Source organism: Felis catus, chromosome A2 (assembly GCF_018350175.1).
Source record: "Felis catus isolate Fca126 chromosome A2, F.catus_Fca126_mat1.0, whole genome shotgun sequence".
Lineage (NCBI taxonomy): Eukaryota > Metazoa > Chordata > Mammalia > Carnivora > Felidae > Felis > Felis catus.
The window spans coordinates 5,082,385-5,107,341 of NC_058369.1; the positions used below are offsets into that span (position 1 = coordinate 5,082,385).

The following is a 24,957-nucleotide window of genomic DNA, read 5'->3' on the forward strand; positions in this document are numbered from 1 at the left end:
GCACCAGGCAGCATCCTGCCTCAGGGCTTTTGTCCTGGCTTGTCCCTCTGCAGGCAGGCACCCACCTGGATCATTCCATCCTTCAAGGCTTTGCACCGACATCACATTCTCAGTGAAGCCTCCCAGACCTCCTTATTTAAAACTGCACCCCCTCCTGGCATTTTCCATCCCTTTAATCCCACTTAGTTTTCTTCCTTAATACCTCCCCCCCTCCACATATGTATTCGTGTAACACTTTGGTGTCTCCTTCTACCAGAACGTCAGCCTCGCACAGGCAGGGGTGTGTATCCCTTTTGTTCACAGCTGTATCCCCAGCACTGGAATCAGTACCTGGGGCCTAGGTGATGCCCAATAAATATTTGTTGAATCAATGAAGGGGTGGTTGCAAAATTAGAGTGTTCTCTCATGTGACATCATCTGATCATATGTTATGTACCCTTTTAGTTTACTTCTTTTTTCAAATATATTTATATATTATTTTATATATTTTATAAATTCTATAAATTAAATGTAGTTTATATATTTATTTAGAGGGAGAGAGAGAGAGCATGAGCAGGCAAGGGGCAGGGAGAGGAGAGAGAGGATCCCAAGCACGTTCCGTGCTGTTAGTGTGGAGCCCGACGTGGGGCTCGAACTCACAAACCGTGAGATCCTGACCTGAGCAGAAATCAAGAGTCGGAGACTTCACTGGCTGAGCCACCCAGGGCGCGGGGGGGGGGGGGTAGTCTGCTTCTTTAACTCGGCACCTTCTTTTGCGGTTTATTGTAGTGCTGTGTGCATCAGTCCTTCCTGCCTTATTCCTGAGTAGTATTCCAGCACACAGACGCCCCCCACTTTGCTAATCCTTTCTCCCGTCGATGGACACTTCGGGTGGCCATGTTTTGGTTACCACTAGTATGGTTGCTGTGAACGTTTGCTTTCATTTCTCTGTGTAGACGCCGTGGGGGTGGGGAGAATGCATCGCGTAGTAGGTGCAATGTCTAACCTTTTAAGAAACTGCCAAGCCATCCTTCCAACTTGGTGGCACCGTTTGACATCCCAGCCCCCGGGGTGTGAGGGTCGCCTGGAGCGCTGCTCCTCCCTCTTCGCCACCCCTCGGTCCTTGGCTTTATCAGGCACCTCTGCCATTTCACCAGATCCCTCCCGTGGCTCCCTGTGCTGGTTCCCGTGCTCACTCACCACCGCTGTAACGGTGTCATGTCGCTGTCTGTTCAGTGTCTGTCTCCCCACTAGACTGTGAGCTCTGTAGAGACGGGGTTCTGTCTGTGTTGGCCACCACCGGGTCCCAGGCCTTGGCACACAGTAGGCACTCAGTACATGCTTGCTGAATGAATGAATGAATGAATGAGCCTGGCTGTTGGGCCAGGTGCTGGAGTGGAGATTCAGTTGGTATTTTCATGCCCAGAGTGAAGATGAGGACGCCCCCCCCCCCCACCAAGTTGGTGCAGTGACCCACCCAAGTTTGTTTTAGTGGGCGGCCGCCAGGCTGGGAGTCGAACCATGTCTCTCTGACCCCCTTGACAGGCCCTGAGAAGCTGAGTGTGTGCTGGGGTGAGAGGGGAGGAGAGAGAAGAGAGACAGGCTGGCGTAGGGGGAGGTTTTGAGGGCCAGGATGAGGAGGTGATGCTCTGCACCCCTGCTTCCAGGCTTCAAAAAGAGTGCACAGCATGCCCAGCCTCTCTGGTCTGCAAGATGAAGTCTTGCAGTCCCAAGATTAAGGGGCTTCAGGGCTGAACACGGAGGCCCCCCCCCCCACCTTCCTCTGTCTCCCTGAGCAAGCCCTGGTAACAGGCATTTCCTGTTTCCGGTGGCTCCCTGGGCTGGGCTGGGGGTGGGGGAGCAGATTGCGGCACTTGTGCTCAGCTGTGGGTCCCTCTCCTGCTCCCTGCCCCCAGCCACCAAACGGGGCCTCCGTCCCTGCACACTGGTTCCCTGGAGGAGGGTGGCAAGCTAACCAAACTCTGTGGCTCTTTCTTTGTCTTGGGCACGGGTGGTGAGGGGCCTGCAGGCAAAGGGGAAGTGTCTGGGTGCTGATTTGCATATGGGCCAGATGCCAGCCCAGCTCTCCGATATTCTGGTGGAAGGGGGAGGGGGGCTGAGGGGTTCGCCTCACCAACGGGGAGGAAATGTATTCACACGCCCCTCCTACCTTTGGTTAAAAGGCCTCCTGTCCTTTGCCACCTTCTCCCACGCTTTGGGCTACCGAGAAGTCCTTGTGGTGGTCTAACCTCAGTCATTCCTGCTGTCTGAGGGAGCCCCCCGTTTTTCAGCTGGGCCTACCCCATCCAGGAGGGCCGATGAGTCATAGCCCCTTTCGCCCCTTGAGATGTCACATGACTGGGGGGAAGAAGTCTCAAGGCTCAGCTGATCTCCCTGAGGTCAGGAGGGAACTTCCTCCCTCTGGCCAGATGAGGCCAAGTGCTCTGTTGCCCCTGGTGACTTGAGAGCCCTGTCTGGAGTCAGCCTACCGCTGTGCAAAGGCTGCTGGGCAGGAGAGTGTTACATGTGGTTCCTGTCATGTGCCGAACCTCTTTCGTGGCATCAGGAGGCAGCCTGGTGTGGTTCAAAGAGGTGCAGTGGTACAGTGGTTAGGGGCATGGCTTCTGGGCTCCGAGAACTTGTATCTGGCTTTTCATTCCTTCCTGTGTGGCCTCAGGCAAGTGATACATCCTCACTGAGGCTCAGGTGTCCCATCTATAAAATATGGGTTCACGCATTCCCCAACTTTTGTTGAGCATCTCCCGGGTACCAGGCGATGTACTAGGTGTTGAGGCCACAGCAGTGAACAAACTATACTGAGAATCCTCTCCTAGTGGATGTTCTAGTGTGTGAAGGGGGACAGACTGACAATAACAAAATAAATAAGAGAAATACACCGTGCCCCAGAAAAAACACAAGGCAGAGGAGAAGATGGAGAGTGCTAGGTGTGTGTGTGTGGGGGGGGGTGCAGTTTTAAGTAGAGTGACTGGGAAGGTCTCATTGAGAAGTGACATTTCATCAAAGGCCTGAAAGAGACAAGGAAGGGAGGCACTGTGTTAACTGGAGATGGACATTCTGATCAGAGGGAACAGCCTGTGCAAAGGTCCTGGGGCACTACTGTGCGTGGCATGTTGGAGGGACAGCAAGGAGGCCTGTATGGCTGGAGCAGAGTGAGGAGGAGGGAGGGAGGAGGGGAAGGTGGGGAGGGGATGGGGCAGGTCGTGTGGGGCCTTGTGGTTGGCATCTGGGTAGGGTGGGAGTCTTGGGAAGATTGTGACAATATTTGAAAATAAATGATATGGGTCCAAGGGCAGAAGCAAGGATACAATAAGGAGGCCATTGCAATAAAGCAGGTGAATGATAATGGTGGTTTGGGCCAGGCAGGTGCAGAGAAGGGGCGGGATTCTGGCTGTATTTGGAAGGCGGAACCAGCAGGATTTGCTGATGGATTGGAAGTGGATGAGAGAGAAACAGAGGAGCCAAGGTGACCCCAACATTTTGGGCTCGAACAACTGGAAGGACAGATGGGGTTAGAGTGTGCCTCCTAGACCTCAGTAGCAACATTGTCGGGAGGATCGAACAAACCTATGCGTGCCAAACTCTTCATCCCAGCTTTGGAAGAGGCTACATTCTCAATCCAGGGTGCCTCCCCGGAAGGGCTGGGGGCTCCAGGAGGCAGGGACTGCCTCACACAGGCAGTGCTGTTTCACCGAGGCACGTGTGTGGGTTTCTCATGAGGCTGCAGTCATCTGAAGGCTCAACTGTGGCTACAGGGTCTGCTTCCTAGGTGATTCAGCCACACGGAACCTCCAAGTTCCTCTCCCCTGGGACTCCTCCATAGGGCTGACTGAGTGGTCTCAACATGGCGGCCGGTCCGTGATCCAAGAGGCCAAAGTGGGAGCTGTAATGCCTTTTGTTACCCAGCCTTGAAAAGTCATGTATTGTTACTTCCAGCATACTCAGTCACACAGGGCTAATCGTGAGAGAGGCAGTTACAAAAATGACACAAGTCCTGGGATCTGTGGGCCATTTGGGGGCCATCTTGGAGGCTGACTACTGTTGTTACATTGTCTTAATTACTGTAGCTGTATGCTGAGTCTTGATGTGAGTAGTCGCAGTTTACTTCTCCCCTCGGCTTGACTTGTCTTGGCTATTTGTGACTATGCATTTTAGGATTCCTGCACCAAGTTCCATGAAAAAGCAGTTTGAGATTTTAACTGACACTGCATTGGGTCTATGGCTCAATTTTTGAGAAGGCTGAACAATTGTAAATGTTGAGTCTCTCTGGACAAGAATTAGTATATATTTCACTCTACTTGTACAGATCTTCCTTCATATTTTTCAATACAATTTTAATTTTCTTCATAAAAGAGTTTTTCACTTCTTTTTGTTAGATTCGTTACTCATCACTAGCTTTTTTGTATTTTTGTTTTACAATTTTTAGGCTACGGTAAAGGGTATCCTTTTAAAATCGAAGTGCCATTTTCGCACAGTGAAATGCTCAGTTCTTCAAGTTTACCATTCAATCAGTTCTAGCAAATGTATACACTTGTGCAACCCACACCCTTATCAGGACACTGAGCATTTCCATCCCTTGTGGCCTTTCTGAGTCAATCTCCGCCACCTTCCCCACCCCAGAAGCAACCACTGATCTGATTTCTATCACCGTAGATTAGTTTTGCTTATTCTAGAATTTTGTAAATGTTTTCTTTAAAAAAAATAACATTTTATGATTAATTTTTGCTAATGTACCACCACACAGTAAACTTTGTGTGTTGATTGTGTATTCACTAGCATTGTTAAGTTAACTGTATTGATTCTGGTTATTTATCTGTATTCTTTTGGGCTTTCTGTATTGGTGGCACCTTCAGCAGAATGCCCTCCCTCCCCCCTTCATTCCTTCCTTCATTCCTTCCTTCCTCCCATCCTTCCCTTCCTCCCTCCCTCCTTCCTTCCTCCCATCCTTCCCTTCCTCCCTCCTTCCTTCCTTCCTCCCATCCTTCCCTTCCTCCCTCCTTCCTTCCTTCCTCCCATCCTTCCCTTCCTCCCTCCTTCCTTCCTTCCTCCCATCCTTGTCTTCCTCCCTCCTTCCTTCCTTCCTCCCATCCTTCCCTTCCTCCCTCCTTCCTTCCTTCCTCCCATCCTTCCCTTCCTCCCTCCTTCCTTCCTTCCTCCCATCCTTCCCTTCCTCCCTCCTTCCTTCCTTCCTCCCATCCTTCCCTTCCTCCCTCCTTCCTTCCTTCCTCCCATCCTTCCCTTCCTCCCTCCTTCCTTCCTTCCTCCCATCCTTCCCTTCCTCCTTCCTTCCTTCCTTCCTCCCTTCCTTCTTTCCTTCCTTCCTTCCTTCCTTCCTTCCTTCCTTCCTTCCTTCCTTCCCTTCCTCCCACCCTGGCCTCCTTCCTTTTTTCCTTTAGTTTTGTCTTGTAGTGCAGGCTAAGATCTTCAACGCAGTGTTGCCTAGAAATGGTAATGGGAACAGCCCTGGTTAGTTTTGATTTCAAATGCCAGGGAACCTTTTCAACATTTCCACCATTAAATACAATGTTTTGCTTTTTATTTAAAACAGAGGTTTAAGATTTAAAAAAAAATTTTTTTTAATGTTTTCATTTATTTTTGAGACAGAGAGAGACAGAGCATGAGCGGGGGAGGGGCAGAGAGAGAGGGAGACACAGAATCCAAAGCAGGTTCCGGGCTCTGAGCTGTCAGCACAGAGCCCGACACAGGGCTCGGACCCACAGACTGCAAGATCATGACCTGAGCCGAAGCCGGTCGCTCAACCAACTGAGCCACCCAGGCGCCCTGGTTTAAGATTTTTTTTTTTTTAATTTTTTTTTTATCAATGTTTTTTATTTATTTTTGGGACAGAGAGAGACAGAGCATGAACGGGGGAGGGGCAGAGAGAGAGGGAGACACAGAATCGGAAACAGTCTCCAGGCTCCGAGCCATCAGCCCAGAGCCCGACGCGGGGCTCGAACTCACGGACCGCGAGATCGTGACCTGGCTGAAGTCGGACGCCTAACCGACTGCGCCACCCAGGGGCCCCTAAGATTTTTTGAAGATGCTCTCTTTATCAGGTTACAGAAATTCCTTTCCATTTCTACTTGACCAAGAGTCATTTTTTCCCCTTTTCTCTCTCTCTTTATCACAAATGGATGTTGAACTGCTGTTTTTTAGGCATCTCTTACTGTTGCTCATCTCTTTTGAACAGAGAGAGAACAAGCCTTGGGCAGGCAACAGAATATCCAGCTGGCACTTAGTAACATTGTTTACACCACACTTACTTTACACTGGCTTCTTTTCATAGCAAATGATCCTAGGGTTGTTTGTTTTTGTTTTTTTGTTTTTTGTTTTTTTGATAGGGTGTAAGGTTCTCTTCTTAAATACATTTATTTCAGTTAAGGTTTATTTAAAGTTCGTGTTACATAGATAATGGGTTGGGTATACTGTGGAGGCAGCAATTATGTTGCTCTGGCAGAATGCTTGCGGTCACACTGCCTGGGTTTGCTTTCTGGCTGGCTGGCCATGCCTCAGTGTCCTTCTCTATAAAATGAGGCGATAACATTACTTGCAGGATTGTTGCAAGAATTCCGAGAGAGAGAGAGAGAGAGAGAGAGAGAGAGAGAGAGAGAATATGAGAGAGAGGAAGAGGGAGGGGTGAAAGGAGGAAGAGAGAGAGAGAGAGAGAAAGTCAAACTCATAGAAGCAGAGAGTAGAAGCTTAGTAGGCACTGGGTGGGGGGAGGGATGAGAAAAATGGGGAGACGGTGGTCCAAGCATCCAAAATCGCAGTTAGGTAGGAGAGTCAGTCTAGGGATCTAATGTATGGGCATGATGTAGCTGCCGTCCTGAATAATACTGTCTCGAGCACTGGAAAAACGCTAAGAGAGTAGATTTCAGGTGTGCTGAGCCACACACAATGGTGACTGTGTGAGGAGATGCGATGTTAATTTGCTGGACTGTAGCAATCATTTCACTATGAATATGCATATCATATCATCACATAGTATGCCTTTAATGTATACAATACTATATATACATATTAAATATATATGTATATAGAGAGAGCTGGGATTGGGCACATGGTAGGTGCTCATGCAAGGCAGTGAGATAAAACTGGTCAAGAAATTTGGTTCGGATTCTGTAGGATCTAGGGACCTTAGAGCCCATTGGGGCATTTGGGTGAGTTGACATAAGGCAACAACAGAACCAAATTCCCCAAACCCAGAGGGACATCCTGTAGGTCTGACTGCTACATCAGTTTATATCCTCTGGTTACAAGTCACTACAACCCAACCCAGACTGATTTAAACAGGAAAGGAACGTGTTGACTCGTGAAATTGCAACCTTCAGAGATGTTTCCTATAAATGGCGCCATACGACATGTGACCTTTTGTGCCTGGCCACTTTCACTGGGCATCACAGTTTTGAGGGTTATCCATTTTGTAGCATGTATCAGTACTTTGCTACTTTGTATGGCTTTATAATATTCCATTGTATGGATATGCCTCGTTTTGTTTATCCGCTTATCAGTTATGGACATAGGTGAATACGTAGGGACAGAAAACAGACACTGGTTCCCAGCGAGAAGGAAGAGAGTGCAGAATGACAGGTGACTGCTTAATGGGTACAGGGTTTCTTTGTGGGCTGAGAAAAGTGTCTTGGAACTAGATGAATTGATCATTGCAAATATGCTAAATGTCACCAAAGTGTACATTTTAATATGGCTAATGGTTGGGGGCGCCTGGGTGGCTCAGTTGGTTAAGCATCCAGCTTCGGCTCAGGTCATGATCTCGTGGTTCGTGAGTTTGAGCCCCACTTTGGGCTCTGTGCTGACAGTGTGGAGCCTGCTTGGGATTTTCTCTCCCCTTCTCTCTCTGCCCCTCCCCTACCCCCCCCCCCCAAAATAAATAAACTTCAAAAAATTAAAGTGGTTAATGGTTAGGTTTCTTATTATGGTAAAAGATACACAATATTATATACATAAATAGAATGATACAAATATATTTGATAACTATAAATACAAATTTATATAAACTGGAGAATATATAAATGACAGAATACTTATCATTTTAACCATTTGTAAGTGTACAATTCAGTAGCATTAAAGCCATTCACAGTGCTGTGTAAGCATTACCACGGTACCCAAAACTGTTCCTCTTCCCCAACAGAAACTCTGTCCCCATTAAACACTAACTCCCCATTCCCTCCTCCAACCCTGGCTCCCACCATCTACTTTTTGTCTCTATTAATTTGCCTACTCTAGGGACCTCATGTAAGTGGAATCATATAATCATTGTTCTGGCTTATCCTTCTGTGTCTGGCTTATTTCACTGAGCATAGTGTTTTCCAAATTCATCCATGTTGTAGCATCAATCAAAAGTTCCCTCCTTTTTCTGGCTGTGTAATATTCCATTGTAGGTACGGAAGACATTTTGTTATCAGTTAACGGTTACCTTTATGTTATGTGGGTTTTGCCTCAATAAAAAAAGATTTCAGGGGTAGATCAAGCTTCAGGTACACTTATCTTTATCAGAAGAGGGTGTGAGAGGGAGGCTGTGCCTTCTTTTCCCCCTTCCATGCCCGTTCCCAAGTCAGACTGCCTAGGGTTCAGCTTCTCCCCTGTCCTGTTATGTTGCCTCCACCCCCATTTCTGTCTCTCCTCACAGTTCCTGTGCCTTAAGAACATACGTACCTTCTTGTCTACCTGCTGTGAGAAGTTTGGCCTCAAGCGGAGTGAACTCTTTGAGGCCTTTGACCTCTTTGATGTCCAGGATTTTGGGAAGGTAAGCTGGTGCTGAACTTCCCGTGAGCTGGGCACAGAGAGGTGGAAGATTGGATTTCCATTCGTTTCCATGAACATTTACACTGGGAAATCTAAGTGCTGTTGGGGGGAAGGACAGAGAAGTCAGACCAGGCCATACACCAGATGCAAAGGGGTTGGCTTGGGGTATGCACAACTGGGTTCTAGTCCCTGCTTTGCTACTGGTTGTGTGACCTCAGATCTATGGCCGTGCCTCTCTGAGCCCTAGGTGCCTCCTTTGTAACACAGGAATAATACCATCCTATCCTTTCTGAGTGGTTATGACGATTGCATAGAGTTAGGGGATCGAGTGGTGGGTGCTCAGTTAAGGGAACCCTGATCTGCTCGCCCAGAGGAGTGGGAAGGGGGAGAAAACCCTGAATTAGCTCCCAGGGGCATGGAGTCTAACCGTGATAATCTAGCCTCGGGGGTTGGAGCCTGAGCCTGTGTTCTGGCACGTGGGTGGGCAAGGGGCTTACTGAGTGGCCCATGGCCCTTGTCACAGGTCATCTACACCCTGTCTGCTCTGTCCTGGACCCCGATTGCCCAGAATAAGGGGATCATGTGAGTAACCATTTGAGCTGGCATCCTTGGGCTGACCCAGTCCTACCCCTCCTGCAAGTCCCCATCCCTGGCCCCCAGGCCTCTGGCTCACACCGTCCTGGCTCCCTCAGGCCCTTCCCCACTGAGGAGGAGACCGTGGGTGATGAAGACATCTACAGTGGCCTGTCTGACCAGATCGAGTGAGTGTCTGGGACCACCACCCTGTCCTGGGGGGTCGGAGGGGACATGGCCCTGCCCTGGGGGGTCGGAGGGGACATGGCCCTGCCCTGGGGGGTCTGAGGGGACATGGCCCTGCCCTGGAGGGGTCGGAGGGGACATGGCCCTGCCCTGGGGGGTCGGAGGTGACATGGCCCTGCCTTGGGGGGCCTGAGGGGACACGAGTTTGATCTGGGAGGGGTCTGAGGGGACATGGTCCTGCCCTGGGGTTCTGAGGGGACATAGCCCTGCCCTGGGGGGTCTGAGGGGACATGGTTCTGCCCTGGGGGTCTGAGGGGACGTGGCCCTGCCCTGGGGGGTCTGAGGGGACACGAGTTTGATCTGGGAGGGGTCTGAGGGGATATGGTTCTCACCTGGGGGTCTGAGGGGACGTGGCCCTGCCCTGGGGGGTCGGAGGGGACATGGCCCTGCCCTGGGGGGTCTGAGGGGACATGGCCCTGCCCTGGGGTTCTGAGGGGACATGGCCCTGTCCTGGGGGGTCTGAGGGGATATGGTTCTGCCCTGGGGGTCTGAGGGGACATGGCCCTGCCCTGGGGGGTCGGAGGGGACATGGCCCTGTCCTGGGGGGTTGGAGGGGACATGACCCTGCCCTGGGGGGCCTGAGGGGACACGAGTTTGATCTGGGAGGAGTCTGAGGGGTCCCTGGCCTGGGGGCTCCGGTGGCCCTAGCTGACCCCACACCCCGCAGCGACACGGTGGAAGAGGATGAGGACCTGTATGACTGTGTGGAGAACGAGGAGGCGGAGGGTGATGAGATCTACGAAGACCTCATGCGCTCCGCGGAGCCGGTGCCCATGCCGGTGCGTGGGGCGGAGCGTGGCGTCCGGGAGGCCTCATGGGGGTGGGGGGGGGGAGGGGGCGCACAGCCCCGGGCCCCCCAACACCGACCTGTGCTCCCCACTCTCAGCCCAAGATGACAGAGTATGACAAGCGGTGTTGCTGCCTGCGGGAGATCCAGCAGACGGAGGAGAAGTACACGGACACGCTGGGATCCATCCAACAGGTGCGGGGCTCCAACCCAGCCCAGGGGGGGCGCATGCGCGGGAGCTGGGCGGGCAGGTGCGCGTCCCCCGGCCCGAGCGGCGGCCTCTGGGCCGTGCGTAGAAGCCCGTGTGTCCCAAGCGGGCCTCTGTGTCCCCATTGTTTTGTTTCTTCTCTCTCTCTGCCGCTGGGTTTCTCTTTCATGCCATCTCCTGTCTTGATCGGTCTCTCCTTCCTTCTTCCTCGGTCTCCCTTTCCCTGGGTGTCCCTCTGTCCCTGTCTGTATCTTTTCCTGTGTCCTCACCTCTGTCCACCTGTGTCTATCACTGTCTCTCCGACCTTCTGTTTTCTTCCCTTTGGCCATTGCTTTTTCAACAGCTTTATCGAGATGGGCTCAACATACCATACAATTCACCCCTTTAACGTGGACAATTCAGTGGTTTTTGGTGTGGTCACAAGGTTGTGCGACCATCGCCACTGTTTAATTTTAGAACATTTTCGTCATCCCCCCCAAAGAAACCCCGTACCCTTTAGCCATCACCCCCTACGCCCCCCGTCCTTCTGCAGCCCCTGGAAACCGCTAACCTACTTTCTGTCTCCGTGGATGTGTCTGTTCTGGGCATTTCACACACGTGGCATCCCACACGACGTGGCCCTCTGTGTCCGGCTCTCTCACCGAGCGTCGTGTGTTCGGGGTCTGTCCACGTGTGCCAGTGTCGCTCCTCTTTGTGGCTGAGCGACATTCTGGTGGGTGGGTGGACCCCATCTTGTTATCCGTTCACCCATCGCTGGACGTTCGGGTTGGCCCCTCCTTTTCGGCTGTTGCGAATAACGCTGGCGTGAACAGCCGTGAACAGGTGTTTGGGTGGCCGTTGTGCATCTCTGTCTCTCAGCCTCTCTTTCTGTTGGTCTCTGACTCTGTCTCCTTGTCCCCGGCTCCCTGGGCCTGGTCTGGACGGAGGGGTCCTGCCCCCTTCATCCTGCTCTCCCCGCTCCTGCAGCATTTCATGAAGCCCCTGCAACGGTTCCTCAAACCCCAAGACATTGAGATTATCTTCATCAACATCGAGGTGAGCTGGCCGGTCCCCAGCCCTCCCGGGCCTCTGTCCAGTGGGGACGACCTGCTGGCTCCACCTGTGCCGGGAGAGTGGGGGCTGGGAGTTGAGCACCGCAGGGTGGGCCTCCTGAACCCCAGCCCCCACTCCTTCCTCCGAGTAGGACCTGCTTCGTGTGCACACTCTCTTCCTAAAGGAGATGAAGGAAGTCCTGGGCACCCCAGGTGCGCCCACCCTCTACCAGGTGTTCATCAAATACAAGGAGAGGTGAGACCCAGCCGGCCAGCCCAGACCCCCAGAAGTCACCCCGTCCTGCCCGCACCGGGCATTTGGACGACCTTGCCCTCAGAGGCTACCGGACAGGCAGGGCTGTTCCCTCTCTGCTCACGGGCAAGGGAAGGGACTGCCCACTTGTAGGTCAGTCCCCAGCTCTGCCTCTGCCGGGCTGTGTGGCACTGTAGACTCACTGAACCTCTCTGAGCATCTGCTGCCACATCTGTAAAATCAGTGTGGCGCAGAATGTACCTCCCAGGGTGAGGATGAAATAACGGATGGCTAAAGTGCTTGGCACAGGGCCTGGCACACAGTAGGTGCTCCGTAAGTGCTTGTTAGATGAGTGAGCATTGAGGAGACAATATACCGAGTGCTAAGCGTGTCTTATGCATCATCTCCCTCCGGTGTTTCAGTGGCTCCATGCGGGAGGTGCCATTGTCATGCCCATTTTACAGATGGGGAGACCGAGGCTCAGACCATCTGGGAAGAGGCGGGGCCTGGACTGACACCCAGATTTGCCTGACCATGGTGCGGGCCACCATTACCCGGCCACCTGTCCTTCCCTCAGGTTCCTCGTCTACGGCCGCTACTGCAGCCAGGTGGAGTCAGCCAGCAAGCACCTGGACCATGTGGCCGCCGCCCGGGAGGATGTGCAAATGAAGCTGGAGGTGGGGCCCGGGCGCCATCTGGGGGGCTCTCTTACCCCTTCCCAGGCCCCAGGGGCAGTGGGGAGGAGACAGAGCTGGTGGTGCTACTTTCCACCGCAGCCCAGCCAGGGTTTGGGGTGGGAGGTACTGACCAGCTGAGTGGGAGAAAGGGAGCAGGAAGAGGTGGGCGGGAGCCCTGAGCCCTGACCCCCGCTGAACCCCGACTCTGGACTCAGTCCTGACCCCGACCTCAGCTCTGACTCCAGGCTAACCCCCAGTCCAGCCTGTGCTGAGTCCCAGCCTTGGCTGTGCCCCAAGTCTGGGCTGAGCCCCAACTCACACCGGGCCCCGGTCCTGGGCTGAGCGCCCCCCTCCCCTGCCCCGGAACCTGTGTATCTACAGGGCAGAAATGAGGACGGGCCACCTGCATGCACCGTCCATCCGGCCTCGTCAGTCTCCACTGTGGGGACCCTGCAGTCCTGTCCCCCGCTCCCTCCCCAGCTCCACTCAGCTCCTGGAATCCTGCCTCAGGCAGTGTTTGCCAGCCTTCCAGGAAATTCTTCCTTCACTATTTCCTGGGGCGGCAGGGCCGGGAGATGATGCTTCAGGTTCTAGAAAAATCCACACCTGTCTCCACCTCATCGTGCTCATCTCTTTCTCTGACCCCCCCAGGAATGTTCTCAGCGAGCAAACAACGGGAGGTTCACCTTGCGGGACCTGCTGATGGTGCCCATGCAGCGGGTGCTCAAGTATCACCTCCTTCTCCAGGTGCACAAGTGGGGGCCCCCAGGCAAGGGCTTGGTTTGTCTCCCTCTCCGTGTCACAGGCATGGGGCAGAGCTGTCTTCCCGGGGCTGGGGCCTGGCACCCTCTGGGAGGAAGGAGGAAGCTGGCAGGCCAGGCTTGTCTGGAGGGTCCCCAAGAGGAGAGGGCAGGCCCAGGTGATGTCTGTCTCCATGGGCTGTGCAGGAGCTGGTCAAACACACGCAGGACGTGATGGAGAAGGAGAACTTGAGGCAGGCCCTGGACGCCATGAGGGTGAGTGGTCACACACAGGCGGTTACACGTTGGAGGCAGTGCAGCCCAGGGAACGCGGTCACACCCACGGGCAACCCCTCCTCTCATCAATGACCACACGCCCATGTGACCAGTGAGTGATTCCTAGCGTCTCGCTTGGGGACAGTACATGCGGGGATGCCCTTTCTACGCCTCCTGCCAGCCCCTGGTGGGGGCTGACCCCCTACACCCAACCAGAGAGGGGATTGGCCAGGGTGGGGGGCCCAGGCTCACCTCTGCCCCACCCCCAGGACCTGGCACAGTGTGTGAATGAGGTCAAGCGGGACAACGAGACGTTACGGCAGATCACCAATTTCCAACTGTCCATCGAGAACCTGGTGAGGGGGCAGGGCAGGACGGGCCAGGGGTGTGGCCGCGGGGGTGGGGTGGGAGGGTGTTTGGCCTCCCCCTGGGTGGCCCCTTGCCAGACCCCCTTCCTGCTGCGTAGGACCAGTCTCTGGCCCACTATGGCCGGCCCAAGATCGATGGGGAGCTCAAGATCACCTCAGTGGAGAGGCGCTCCAAGATGGACCGGTAAGCAGAGCCAACAGACACAGGAAAGAGCCGGAGCAGAGGCGGGGCGGGATTTCCAGTTACACCAGGGGGTGGGGCCTAGGTGGGCGGGCGGGGCGGGACCAGCGTGGATGTGTGGGTGGAGCCAAGACCAGCAGGTGCTGGGACCGGGAAGGATCTTATGGCCGAGGTCAGGATGGGTAGGCCAATCCTGCCAAGCTGGCCACAGAGGAGGAGAAGGGCGGGAGTCCTAGACGGACGGCCGGGTGGGGCCAGGAAGGTGGAGCTGGTGGGGAGGAGCTGGCCGAGGGGAGCCAGACGGAGGCCCCTGACCCAAGTTGCTCTCAGGTACGCCTTCCTGCTCGACAAAGCTCTGCTCATCTGCAAGCGCCGAGGGGACTCCTACGACCTCAAGAATGTTGTGGATCTGCAAAGCTTCCAGGTTCGAGATGATTCCTCTGGAGAGCGAGAAAACAAGAAGGTGGGGCTCCGAAGCCAGATCTGGGGTCCCCAGTGCTGGGAGAGCTGAGGCTCTGCACTCGAGCTTTAGAACGCCCGCGTGTGTGTGTGTGTGTGTGTGTGTGTGTGTGTGTGTGTGTGTAAGACACGCGTGGTCTTAGATTTGTGCACGTATGTTTGGTTCTCCCAGGCAGACCCTTACAAGGGTGCCCGCGCCCAGTTTCTCCGAGGGGCAGAGAGGCTGTTACGAGGCTGACCCTTTCCTCCCCACAGGGGTAGGGGTGAAGAGGGCGTGTGGTCCCATCCTCTGCAGACTGGGTGTCTTCATTCTGAACCCTGTTCCCTGCAGTGGACTCACATGTTTCTCCTGATCGAGGACCAAGGTTCCCAGGGCTATGAGCTGTTCTTTAAGACGCGAGAACTGAAGAAGAAGTGGCTGGAGCAGTTCGAGATGGCCATGTGAGACCCCCCTCCTCCCCCAGCCCCTGTCCTCAGAGGACTCTGCAGTGGACAGGGGCTGAGAGGCAGTTGTGCTCGGTTCCGTGGGGCCACTCTGAACCGCAGCTTCCCCATCTGCGAAATGGGAAGCATAGGCTTTTAATGCTGTCTGCATCCTCAGAATGTCGGTGTTCTGTGTGTGAGCTTCAGCCGCCAGCCTGAACCCCTCTTCCTCCTCCTTTTTCTTCTTTTTCTTCTCCTCCTCCCCTTCCTCCCTCTCCCCCTCCTCCCACTCCTCTCCCTCCTTCTCTTCCTTCTTCTTCTCCTTCCGTTTATCCTTCCCCTTCCCTTTCCTCTCCTCCTCCTCCTCCTTCCTCTTTTTCTTCTTAATGTTTGTTTTATTTATTTTGAGAGAGAGAGCAAGAGTGTGTGTGTGTGTGTGTGTGTGTGTGTGTGTGTGTGTGTGAGGGAGGGGCAGAGAGAGAGAGAGAGAGAAGGAGAGAGAGAATCCCAAGCAGGCTCTGCACTGTCAGCACAGAGCCCGAAGAGGGGCTCAGTCTCACAAACGGTGAGATCGTGACCTGAGCTGAAATCAAGAGTCGGATGCTAACCTGACTGAGCCCCCCAGGCTCCCTTTCTTCGTCTTCTTTTTAATTTTTTTTTCAACGTTTATTTATTTTTGGGACAGAGAGAGACAGAGCATGAACGGGGGAGGGGCAGAGAGAGAGGGAGACAGAGAATCGGAAACAGGCTCCAGGCTCTGAGCCATCAGCCCAGAGCCTGACGCGGGGCTCGAACTCACGGACCGCGAGATCGTGACCTGGCTGAAGTCGGACGCTCAACCGACTGCGCCACCCAGGCGCCCCAAAATTTCGCTATTTTAAAGTGTATGATTCAATGGCATTTAGTGCCTCACGATATTGTGTAACCACCACCTCTAAGTTCCAAAACATTTTCATCCCCCCAAAAGGAAACCCTGCACCCATGTAGTACTCAGTCCCCATTCCCTCTGCTCCCAGCCCCTGGCAACCACCGGTCTGCTCTCTGTCTCCACCCACATGCCCAGCAGTGGAGGGCTGGAGACATGGCTTCTGGTTTATGTAGCGTATCCAGTATGGCTGCCCCGATACGTCCAAAGGGCAGCACGTGTTGGTCCTTCTTTCCCTTGTGCGGCTGAATGCTGTTCCGTCACGGGGAATTCTCTCCCCTCTCCAGCTCCAACATCTACCCTGAGAACGCTACTGCCAACGGGCACGACTTCCAAATGTTCTCCTTTGAGGAGACCACGTCGTGCAAGGCTTGCCAGATGCTGCTGAGGTAGGGGTCTGGGGGGATGGGCCTGGGGCCTGGGTGCGGTCAGCTCGTCCCCCTCAGAGGGGCTTCTCTGGCTGTCTGTCCCCTGGGTTGGGAGGTGGGAGGCTCTCCCTTGGGCTTCCGCTTCTGCGTCTCTCTCTTGCCCTGAAGAGAACCCAAGGGCACCCTTCACGTTGTTGGCAAATGATCGGCTGTGTCCAGTCAACATCACTGACGTCCCTTAATCTCCCCTTGGCATCCCAGAGGCACTTTCTATCAGGGTTACCGTTGTCATCGGTGCCGGGCACCTGCACACAAGGAGTGTCTGGGAAGGGTCCCTCCATGTGGCCGACATGGGCAAGGTACCAGTGGGAGAGACTGGGGCAGGTGGGCTTGGTCCCGTGGGGGGGGATTTCCATGCTGACTATTTCCTTCCCCGCCCCCCATAGATTTTTCAGGAACTATGAAGAAGGTAAGACCCCCATTCTCCTTTCTCTGTATGAGAAATCATGGGGGATAAGGAAGGGTGACCCAGGAGACCCCAGCAGTGGGCATGGCCCTTTGCTGGGTGCTCACATAGGAGCTGAGGGGGCCCCAGGCTGGGCCTGGGGAGCCACACTTGCAGTTTCGCTGTCTCCCTCCAGGATAAGCCACATCGCCGACCTCAGGACAAAAAGCGGAATGACCTGGGTGAGTCTGAGGGGGGTGGGCGTTGTGTGGGGCAGGAGGAAGCCTGGTCTCTGCCCCAGATCTCAACAGTTATATTAACGATCACATAAGGTCCTGCTTGTAAAGCTGTGAGCCATTGGTTGCAGTCCTAGAAACCCGAAAGGAATTTAAAGATAACCAACTGGGGGCGCCCGGGTGGCTCAGTCGGTTGAGCGTCCGACTTTGGCTCAGGTCATGATCTCGCGGTTGGTGGGTTCGAGCCCCGCATCGGGCTCTGTGCCGACAGCTCAGAGCCCGGAGCCTGCTTCGGATTCTGTGTCTCTGCCCCTCCCCTGCTCATGCTGTCTCCCTCTCTCTCTCTCAAAAATAAATAACATTAAAAAAACTTTAAAAATGACCCAAATTATTTACTTGCTTTGCTCAAACACTAGGAAGAGAAGGCATGGGGCAGTAGCCATCCTTGCAAAGGTGCTCTTTATCTTACCGTCCAATTTCTCCTCTTCACTGCCTCTTTTCCCTTGCTTTCCAAAGCGGCACGCCTCTGGTGGTCCTTACCTCCTCTCCTCTTGATTCCGTGCCACAGAATCTTATCATGATCTATAGTTTCAGCAGAGTGCCCTCCACTCGAGGATGGGGAAGTGGAGGGCACAGATTCATTTTAGCCCAATGGCAGGGGGAAAGGCTGGACTCATTCCTATGTTGACGAATTTTGTGACATCACAGCAGTGATGGGTGCCTTGTGTTCAATATCTACTGTATACGTGGTCACATCTGGGGCCTCTCATCCTCCAGAAGCTCTGAGACCAGTGGTGAGGGAGAGAATTTTAAGACATTACCTTGTAGTGGGCGACTAGAAGGTTCTCTGGAACATAGAACCTGGGGGACTTGACAGATCTGAGCCTTCAGGGAAGGCTTCTCAGAGGAGGAGACATTTAGGCAGACATTTGATGGATGAGAGGGTTAGGCAGGTGGGGAGGAGGGCAGGGGTGTTCCAGGCAGAGGGAATAGCATGCGCAAAGGCTGGGAGGCAGGGAAGCCAGGCAGCATTAAACACGTGAGAACAGTTTGGTGTGGCTGAGGAAGTAAAACCTTTGCTCATAATAATACAGAGTCAGTGTAAAGGCTCAGACTGCATATCTATCTATCCGTGTCTATGTATATTCATATATAGATGTCAATGTACAAAGATCTATAGATATCTATAATCTGTGTCTATAGATAGATACAGATATCTCAGCTTTATTTGAAATAATAAAAAACTAGAAACAAACGATTCATTAAGAAGAACGTATATATAATTATACGTAGATTTATATGCGTTGTATAATCCATTTTATACAAAAGTGTATGTCAGCTTTGTCAAAAACCAGAAACAACCCAAATGTCCTCAATAGAGGGAAATATTTATGTGTGTGTGTGTGTGTGTGTGTGTGCGCGCGTGTGTGTGTGTAGGGGTGCCTGGGTGGCTTAGTTGGTTAAGTGTCCGACTCTTGATTTAGGCTCAGGACATGATCTCACAGTTTGTGAGTTCAAGCCCCACATCAGGTTCTGCACTGCCTGCTTGGGATTCTCTCTCCCTCTCTCTCTGCCCCTCCTCTGCACTCTCTCTCTGTCAAAAATAGATGCACATTTAGAAAAGTAAGTGTGTGTGTATCTATTATATGTATTTATATTTATGCATATTGTATATATATTACTATATTATATTAATATAATTAATTATGTTTAATATATATAATTATATTAATTAATATTAATATATTATATACACTTATATTAATACACACACTTGTACATATCCATTATATATATGCATACGTATGTGTGTGTGTGTGTAATATATATGTATATATATACACACACACGTACACACACACACACTGTTTATTGAGATAGAAAATACATACTGTAATGTGTATAAGTGAGCAAATCTTAACTGCATGGCTCCATGCATTTCTACCCCTGTAACCACCACACAGATCAAGATATGGAACGTTTCACCGAATTCTAGAACTACACTGTCCAATGCAAATTGAAACTAATTTAAATAACCTTAAAACTCCCGTATTCAGCCACACTAGCCACATTGTGAGCTCTCGCTCACCACCTCTGACTAATGACTGCCCTGCTGGACAGGAGAGATTATTCAACTCCTCCACACAGAAGGCTTTACCAGACTGCTGTTCAGTCCCCCCCAACCTGGCTCTCCGAGGGGACCACTCTTAGACCCCTACCACCATAGGTCAGTTTTGCCTTTCCTTGAACTTCGTAAAAATGAAATCATGTGGTATGTCCTCCTCCTGCGTCGTGTTGGTGAGACTCATTGACGTGGTTGCTTGTGACGGTAATTTGTTCATTGCTGTGTCACATTCTGTTGTGTGCTTCTGTCACACTCAGTTTATGCATTCCATTGAGGCCGTTGGGTTGTTTCCAGTTTGGGGCTCTTGTGAAGACAGCCCGTCTCGGACTTTTGGCACACATGAGGACGTGTTTCTCTTGGTCTCTACTTTTCGCCATCCTGGAGGGCGGTGAGGCTCAGGTCTGAAAATCCGTGGCCGCCAACCGCACTGAGCCACCGCCTTCCCTTCCCTCCAGGCCTGCCCAAGATGGAGGTGTGCCAGGAATACTATGGGCTTCCCCCACCACCTGGAGCCATTGGTCCTTTCCTGCGGCTCAACCCTGGAGACATCGTGGAGCTCACCAAGGCTGAGGCCGAACAGAACTGGTGGGAGGTACAGGCTGGGCGGTGGGAGTGATGGAGAAGGATCTGAGTGTGGGGTCATGGACGTAGGCAGTCCTGGGAAGGCTTTGGCAAGGGGAGGCTGGTCTGGACGAGGCATCTGGGGAGGGTGTTATACATGGGGATTTCTAGGGCTGGCCTGGCCCTTCTGAGCTGGCTGTCTTGCCAGGAGGTTGATACTGGCTAGAACTCCATGGGTCATGCGGGCCACAGAGGGATGGATGGGTGGGCAGATGGCCAGTGGGTAGAAAGATGGGCACACACACATACACGCACGTGAATGCAAGTAACTTCTGCGTCCGTGTCTTTCCCTCCCGGATTTTTAGGGCAGGAATACGGCTACCAATGAAGTTGGCTGGTTTCCCTGTAACAGGGTCAAGCCCTACGTGCATGTAAGTGCCTCAAATCTGGATGGAGAGAGGGCAAGGGGGGTCTGGAGAGGGTCCTGCGAGGGCAGGAAGCCTTGAATTAACACCCCTGAGATAGAGAGGGGCTGCCCATCACAGTAAGTCATTCCCAAACTCCGTGCTCTGCCTAACGTGTCGACCGAGCCCAGAGTGGAGGCGGGGGTGGGGGTGGGGGCGGGGGGCACATGGACAACGATGACCAATCCTTTCCCTCTTGATTCTTCCTGTATGAAGGTCCTCTTCCTTGTACTGCAGAAAATCAGGGGTGGCCAGAAGGCTGGCCAGTCACTGGCTTCCTTTCAGAGGCAGCGAGTGCTATCCCATCGGGTGCTGGGGCCACCCAGGCCTCTCGGCCCAGCTCCTGTGGACGCACCTGCCCGCACTGTGCCCAGTCTCTGCTCACCCAGCCCCCTCGCTCTACGATGACCTCAGGTCTTTCCCATCTCCCCAGACCTCTCTCCCTCACTGCAGACACCCCCTCTGCCTGCTTCACAGCCCAAATAGGAACCCGCAGAGGGAAACTCCCCTTCTGTCGCTTGAATTTTGTATCATTGCAGACTTCCAGAAAGGTGGCTACAATAATGCCAGCAACTCCAAATAGCCTTTCCCAGATTCACCAGCTGTCCACATTTGTTCTTTCTCTGCACACTTTATTTTATTCAAAAATTTCATATTATTGTTTTCCTGAGGCATTTAAAAGTAAGTTTACAGCTATGTTTTCCCTTCACCCTTAAACACCTCCTGAGAACAAGAACCTTTTCTTACGTAACCATAGCGTGATGTTAACAACCATGAATTTAACACTTGACATTGACATTATACTACGATTTAACCTGTAGTCCATATTTAAATTTTGACAATTTTCCCTAAATTGTCTTTTAGAGATTTTTCTTTTTTTCTTTTTTGGCCTGAGGTCTCCCAGGTTTCTCCACTGTGGAGCTATGCATTTCCAACGTCATTGTTCTGTCCAAGTTTATTAGCAGATGTAAGGATGAGCCGCCTCCCTTTCTGTCAGTCAGTCAATCAATCAGTCACTCACCCTACCTATCAGTCAGGCATCTGTATATCTAATGATCAGCTATATATCTATCTGTGTCTCTGTGTGTCTATCAATGATTTATGTATCAATCCACATACCTATATATGTATCGAACATCTATAATTCTATGTAGGCAGGTATCTATCCAATTACTAATCAATCAGGTATGCATGCATGTATGTATGTCCGGAAATGCCTGTGGATTCTTATTCTAAAAATGGTCCCAGCTTTGGCCAGCGGGAGCCCCATCAGGCTGGCTCATCTGTCCTTTTGATATGTCCCCATCATTCTCTGAGCTGTTCCTTATTTTCTGGCACAAAACCAGACCCACCTTGTACTTCCCATGCCTCAGTCTTGGAATCACCTGTTTTTCCAAGGAGCCCTGGTCCTTTCAGTGGGACACGGCATTCAGAAGCCAAGATCTGGGCATCTCTCCAATTTCTGCCTCCAAATGTACTGCCTTCTTAAAACTACACCTGTCCTAGCCTCCTTCTCTCTCGTTACAATGAAGGCTCTGAGAAAAGATAAAAAAAATGGCAATTCTCCTTTCTACTGAAGGATTCCATCCTCCTGGCCCCACCTACCTTACAAGATAGCTGCTACTGTATTTGTTTTATGAGTGTCTGTCTGGAGTTTCTTAATATACGTACTAAGTCGATACGAATAGCAATTCTCATTTGCCCCATGATTTATTCAGAAGATTTAATACTATTTTGCAGCCCCCTGCTTGCCTTTTAATATATCTTGGGATCTTTTCATATTGTGCACAGAATATTTCATTCTTTTTTCTTCCCCTTTAAAACAAATTGAGGTGAAATTTGAAAAACATAAAAACCATTTTAAAGTGCACGCTTCAGTGGTATAGTACATTTTGCAATCATTTCATTTATGTGAAATGTCTCAAATAGGTACATCCACAGGAACAGAGAGCAGATTGGTGGTTCCCAGATGCTGGAGGTGGGGGGCTTTGGGACCGACTGTTTGATGGGTGATGTGTTTGGGTTTTCTTTTGGGGTGATGTTTCAGAACTAGATACAGGTGGTAGTTTCACATTCTTTCCATTACTATTTTTATTTTTGTTGTTTCTTTCTAAGTTTATTTTTTTATTTTGAGAAAGAGGGCAAGTCGAGGAGGGACAGAGAGAAGGGGAGGGAGAGAGAGAATCCCAAGCGGGCTCCAGGCTCTGAGCTGTCAGCACAGAGCCCGACACAGGGCTCGAACCCACAGACTGTGAGATCATGACCTGAGCTGAAGTCTGACGCTCAACTGACTGAGGCCCCCAGGCGCCCCATATTATTACTATTTTTAAATTATGGTCAAACACAAATTGTATAAAATTTGCCATTTTAGCCATTTTTGAGTATACAGTTCAGTGGCATTAGGTACATTCGTACGTTTGTGCAACCACCACCACTGTCCATTTCCAGAACTCTCCATCCTGCAGAGCTGAAACACTAAGTCCCCACCCCATCCCCCAGCCCCTGGCTCCCACCATCTACTTCCTGTCTCTGTGAATTTGACTCCTCTTAGGGACCTCGGATGAGTGGTATATGTGTCCCTTGGAGACTAGCTTTTGCAGTGAGCATAACATTTTCAGAGTTCATCCGTGTCGTAACAGATGTCAGAATGCCCTTCTTATGGCTAATAATCCATTGTGTGTGCATGCCACATTTGGTTTATCTGTCCATCTGTTGATGGAGACCTAACCCTCTGGCAATCATGGGTAACGCTGCTAGGAACACGGATGTGTAAATATCTCTTCGAATCCCTGCTTTTAATTCTTTCGGGTAGATACCCAGAAGACGAATCGCTGGGCCATATGGTAATTCTATTTTTAGGTTTTCAGGAACCACCGTCTGTTTTCAGTAGTAGCTGTGCCATTTCACATTTCTGCCAGTAACGCAACAAGGTTTCCAATTTCCCTATATCCTTCCCAACACTTGTTATTTTTCTGTTCTTGTTTTGTTTGTTTTTTGTTATTTTACAATAGCCGTCCTGATGTGGTGAAAGTGTGCACTTTTACATGAATTCAGACCAGGGGTTGGGCTTTCTGTAAATAGACAGATAATATAGAGTTTCATCTTTGTAGGTCAGATGCTCTCTTTTGTGATTTCTCACCTCTGCCAAAATGGTACAAAAGCAGCACAGACGATGTGCAAATGAGTGAGACTGACCATTGTCCCAATAAAACTGAATTTCTGGACCTTGGCATGTGAATTTCACCCCATCTTCACATGCCGAGCAATATTATTCTTCCTTTGATTTTTGTCAACCATTTAAAAGTGTAAAATCCATTCTTTTAAAAAAAAATTTTTTTTAACGTTTATTTATTTTTGAGACAGAGAGAGACAGAGCATGAATGGGGGAGGGTCAGAGAGAGGGAGACACAGAATCCAAAGCAGGCTCCAGGCTCCGAGCTGTCAGCACAGAGCCCGATGCGGGGCTCGAACCCACGGACCGTGAGATCATGACCTGAGCCGAAGTCGGCCGCTTAACCGACTGAGTCACCCAGGTGCCCCGTAAAATCCATTCTTAACTTGAGAGTCATGCTACAACAGTGGCTGGACAACCCCTGAGTGGAAGTGGACCAGTCTCTCCCATTAGATTCTGAGGCTGTGTCTTCAATGAATAGCACAGTGCCTGGCGTATAATAAACACTCAATAAATGATGGCAGAGTGAATGAGTATATGAGTGATGCACCCTGCACTCCGTTGCTAACCTTGGCTCTTTACCCTAAGTCTCGGTCTCTGTGTCCCCAGGGTCCCCCTCAGGACCTGACTGTTCATCTCTGGTGAGTGGAACTACCTTTCTTATTTTCAACTTGGGCTCCCTGGGGTGGGTTCCCTGGCTGGGCACGGAAGGCGACTCCAAACCAATATCTCATTCATTTTTTGAACTCTGGGCATCGACTGCTGGATGGAGCCCTGGGCCCAGGGCTGCTGAGGCGCGAGCAAACAAAAGAAGGTCCCTGACTTTGGGCGATTAGGGCCTCACTGGAAGGAAAATGATGGTGGTGATGTTACCAGCAGCCCCTCGCCCCTGTTTTTTGAGCACCTATTGAATGTAGAGCAGTGAGGGGCAGGTGTTTACAGTGTTGCTTCTGGAGCCCACTGACAGGGTTCAAATCCTGAGTCCAGTATTTCCCGGCTGTGTGACCTTGGGCCAGTAACTCAGCCTCTCCTTGCTTCAGCTTTCGTTTCCGGAAAATAGACTAATACCAACTTATGCTTCCTAGGGCTGTTTCCTTTTGGAAAAGAAGGAGGCAACGGAGGCTCAGAGAGGGGAAGTGACTTGTTCCATGTCACACAGTGAGGAAGGGAACGGAGATGGGATGGAGCCCATCTGCCTGACTCCAGAGCCTGACCTTACTGCCTCTGGAAAGTCATGATGCTGACAGACCACGTGTTAGGCGCCTCAGCCACGTCTGGTCAGAAATGTCCTCTGCAGAGGGTAGTTTTATCTTCCTTTTTTTTAGAAGAGAAAACTGGGGCTCAGAGTGTGGCAAAATCAGCTCCCAAGGTCACAGAGCAGCCAAGTAGCAGAGCCAGGATTCAGACCTGGTGTCTGCCCTCCCCTGCTGGGATGTGGTCACCAGGCGTGGAGTTGTATCAGGAGAGCGAGACCCTCACTTTAGGTGCAGAATTGGAGGAGGCAGCCAAACACTCAGGCATTGAGATCCGTGATGGTTCAATGCGGCATTTAAAATAATCGAAAGCAAGGCAGACTAAATCCATGATAAGCAAAACATCAAAACTGTAAATAAAGACAGGACCTGACAGGGCTGGGGGTAGAAAGAGTTGAACCCAAGAGTATGGAGGTGGATCTTGTC

At 51.6% G+C, this 24,957-nt stretch overlaps 1 protein-coding gene across 6 annotated transcripts in view; it reads left to right on the forward strand.

Moving 5' to 3' along the window:
* The window catches only part of VAV1 (vav guanine nucleotide exchange factor 1), a 47,199-nt gene that overhangs the window by 12,635 nt on the left and 9,607 nt on the right, over positions 1-24,957 (forward strand). For 5 of the 6 annotated variants that reach the window (XM_006928302.4, XM_006928303.4, XM_019816508.3 and 2 more), the window contains exons 2-22: positions 8,645-8,761; positions 9,284-9,342; positions 9,453-9,521; positions 10,247-10,358; positions 10,466-10,561; positions 11,541-11,609; positions 11,758-11,861; positions 12,436-12,535; positions 13,187-13,282; positions 13,483-13,551; positions 13,821-13,907; positions 14,018-14,103; positions 14,431-14,563; positions 14,891-15,000; positions 16,195-16,296; positions 16,537-16,634; positions 16,722-16,744; positions 16,917-16,962; positions 19,537-19,673; positions 20,008-20,073; positions 23,888-23,919. In XM_006928302.4, coding sequence (XP_006928364.1) covers positions 8,645-8,761; positions 9,284-9,342; positions 9,453-9,521; positions 10,247-10,358; positions 10,466-10,561; positions 11,541-11,609; positions 11,758-11,861; positions 12,436-12,535; positions 13,187-13,282; positions 13,483-13,551; positions 13,821-13,907; positions 14,018-14,103; positions 14,431-14,563; positions 14,891-15,000; positions 16,195-16,296; positions 16,537-16,634; positions 16,722-16,744; positions 16,917-16,962; positions 19,537-19,673; positions 20,008-20,073; positions 23,888-23,919 — 1,811 coding nt within the window. The remainder of the gene's footprint in view (positions 1-8,644; positions 8,762-9,283; positions 9,343-9,452; positions 9,522-10,246; positions 10,359-10,465; positions 10,562-11,540; positions 11,610-11,757; positions 11,862-12,435; positions 12,536-13,186; positions 13,283-13,482; positions 13,552-13,820; positions 13,908-14,017; positions 14,104-14,430; positions 14,564-14,890; positions 15,001-16,194; positions 16,297-16,536; positions 16,635-16,721; positions 16,745-16,916; positions 16,963-19,536; positions 19,674-20,007; positions 20,074-23,887; positions 23,920-24,957) is intronic. The other variant, XM_023244394.2, reaches the window with a different exon arrangement.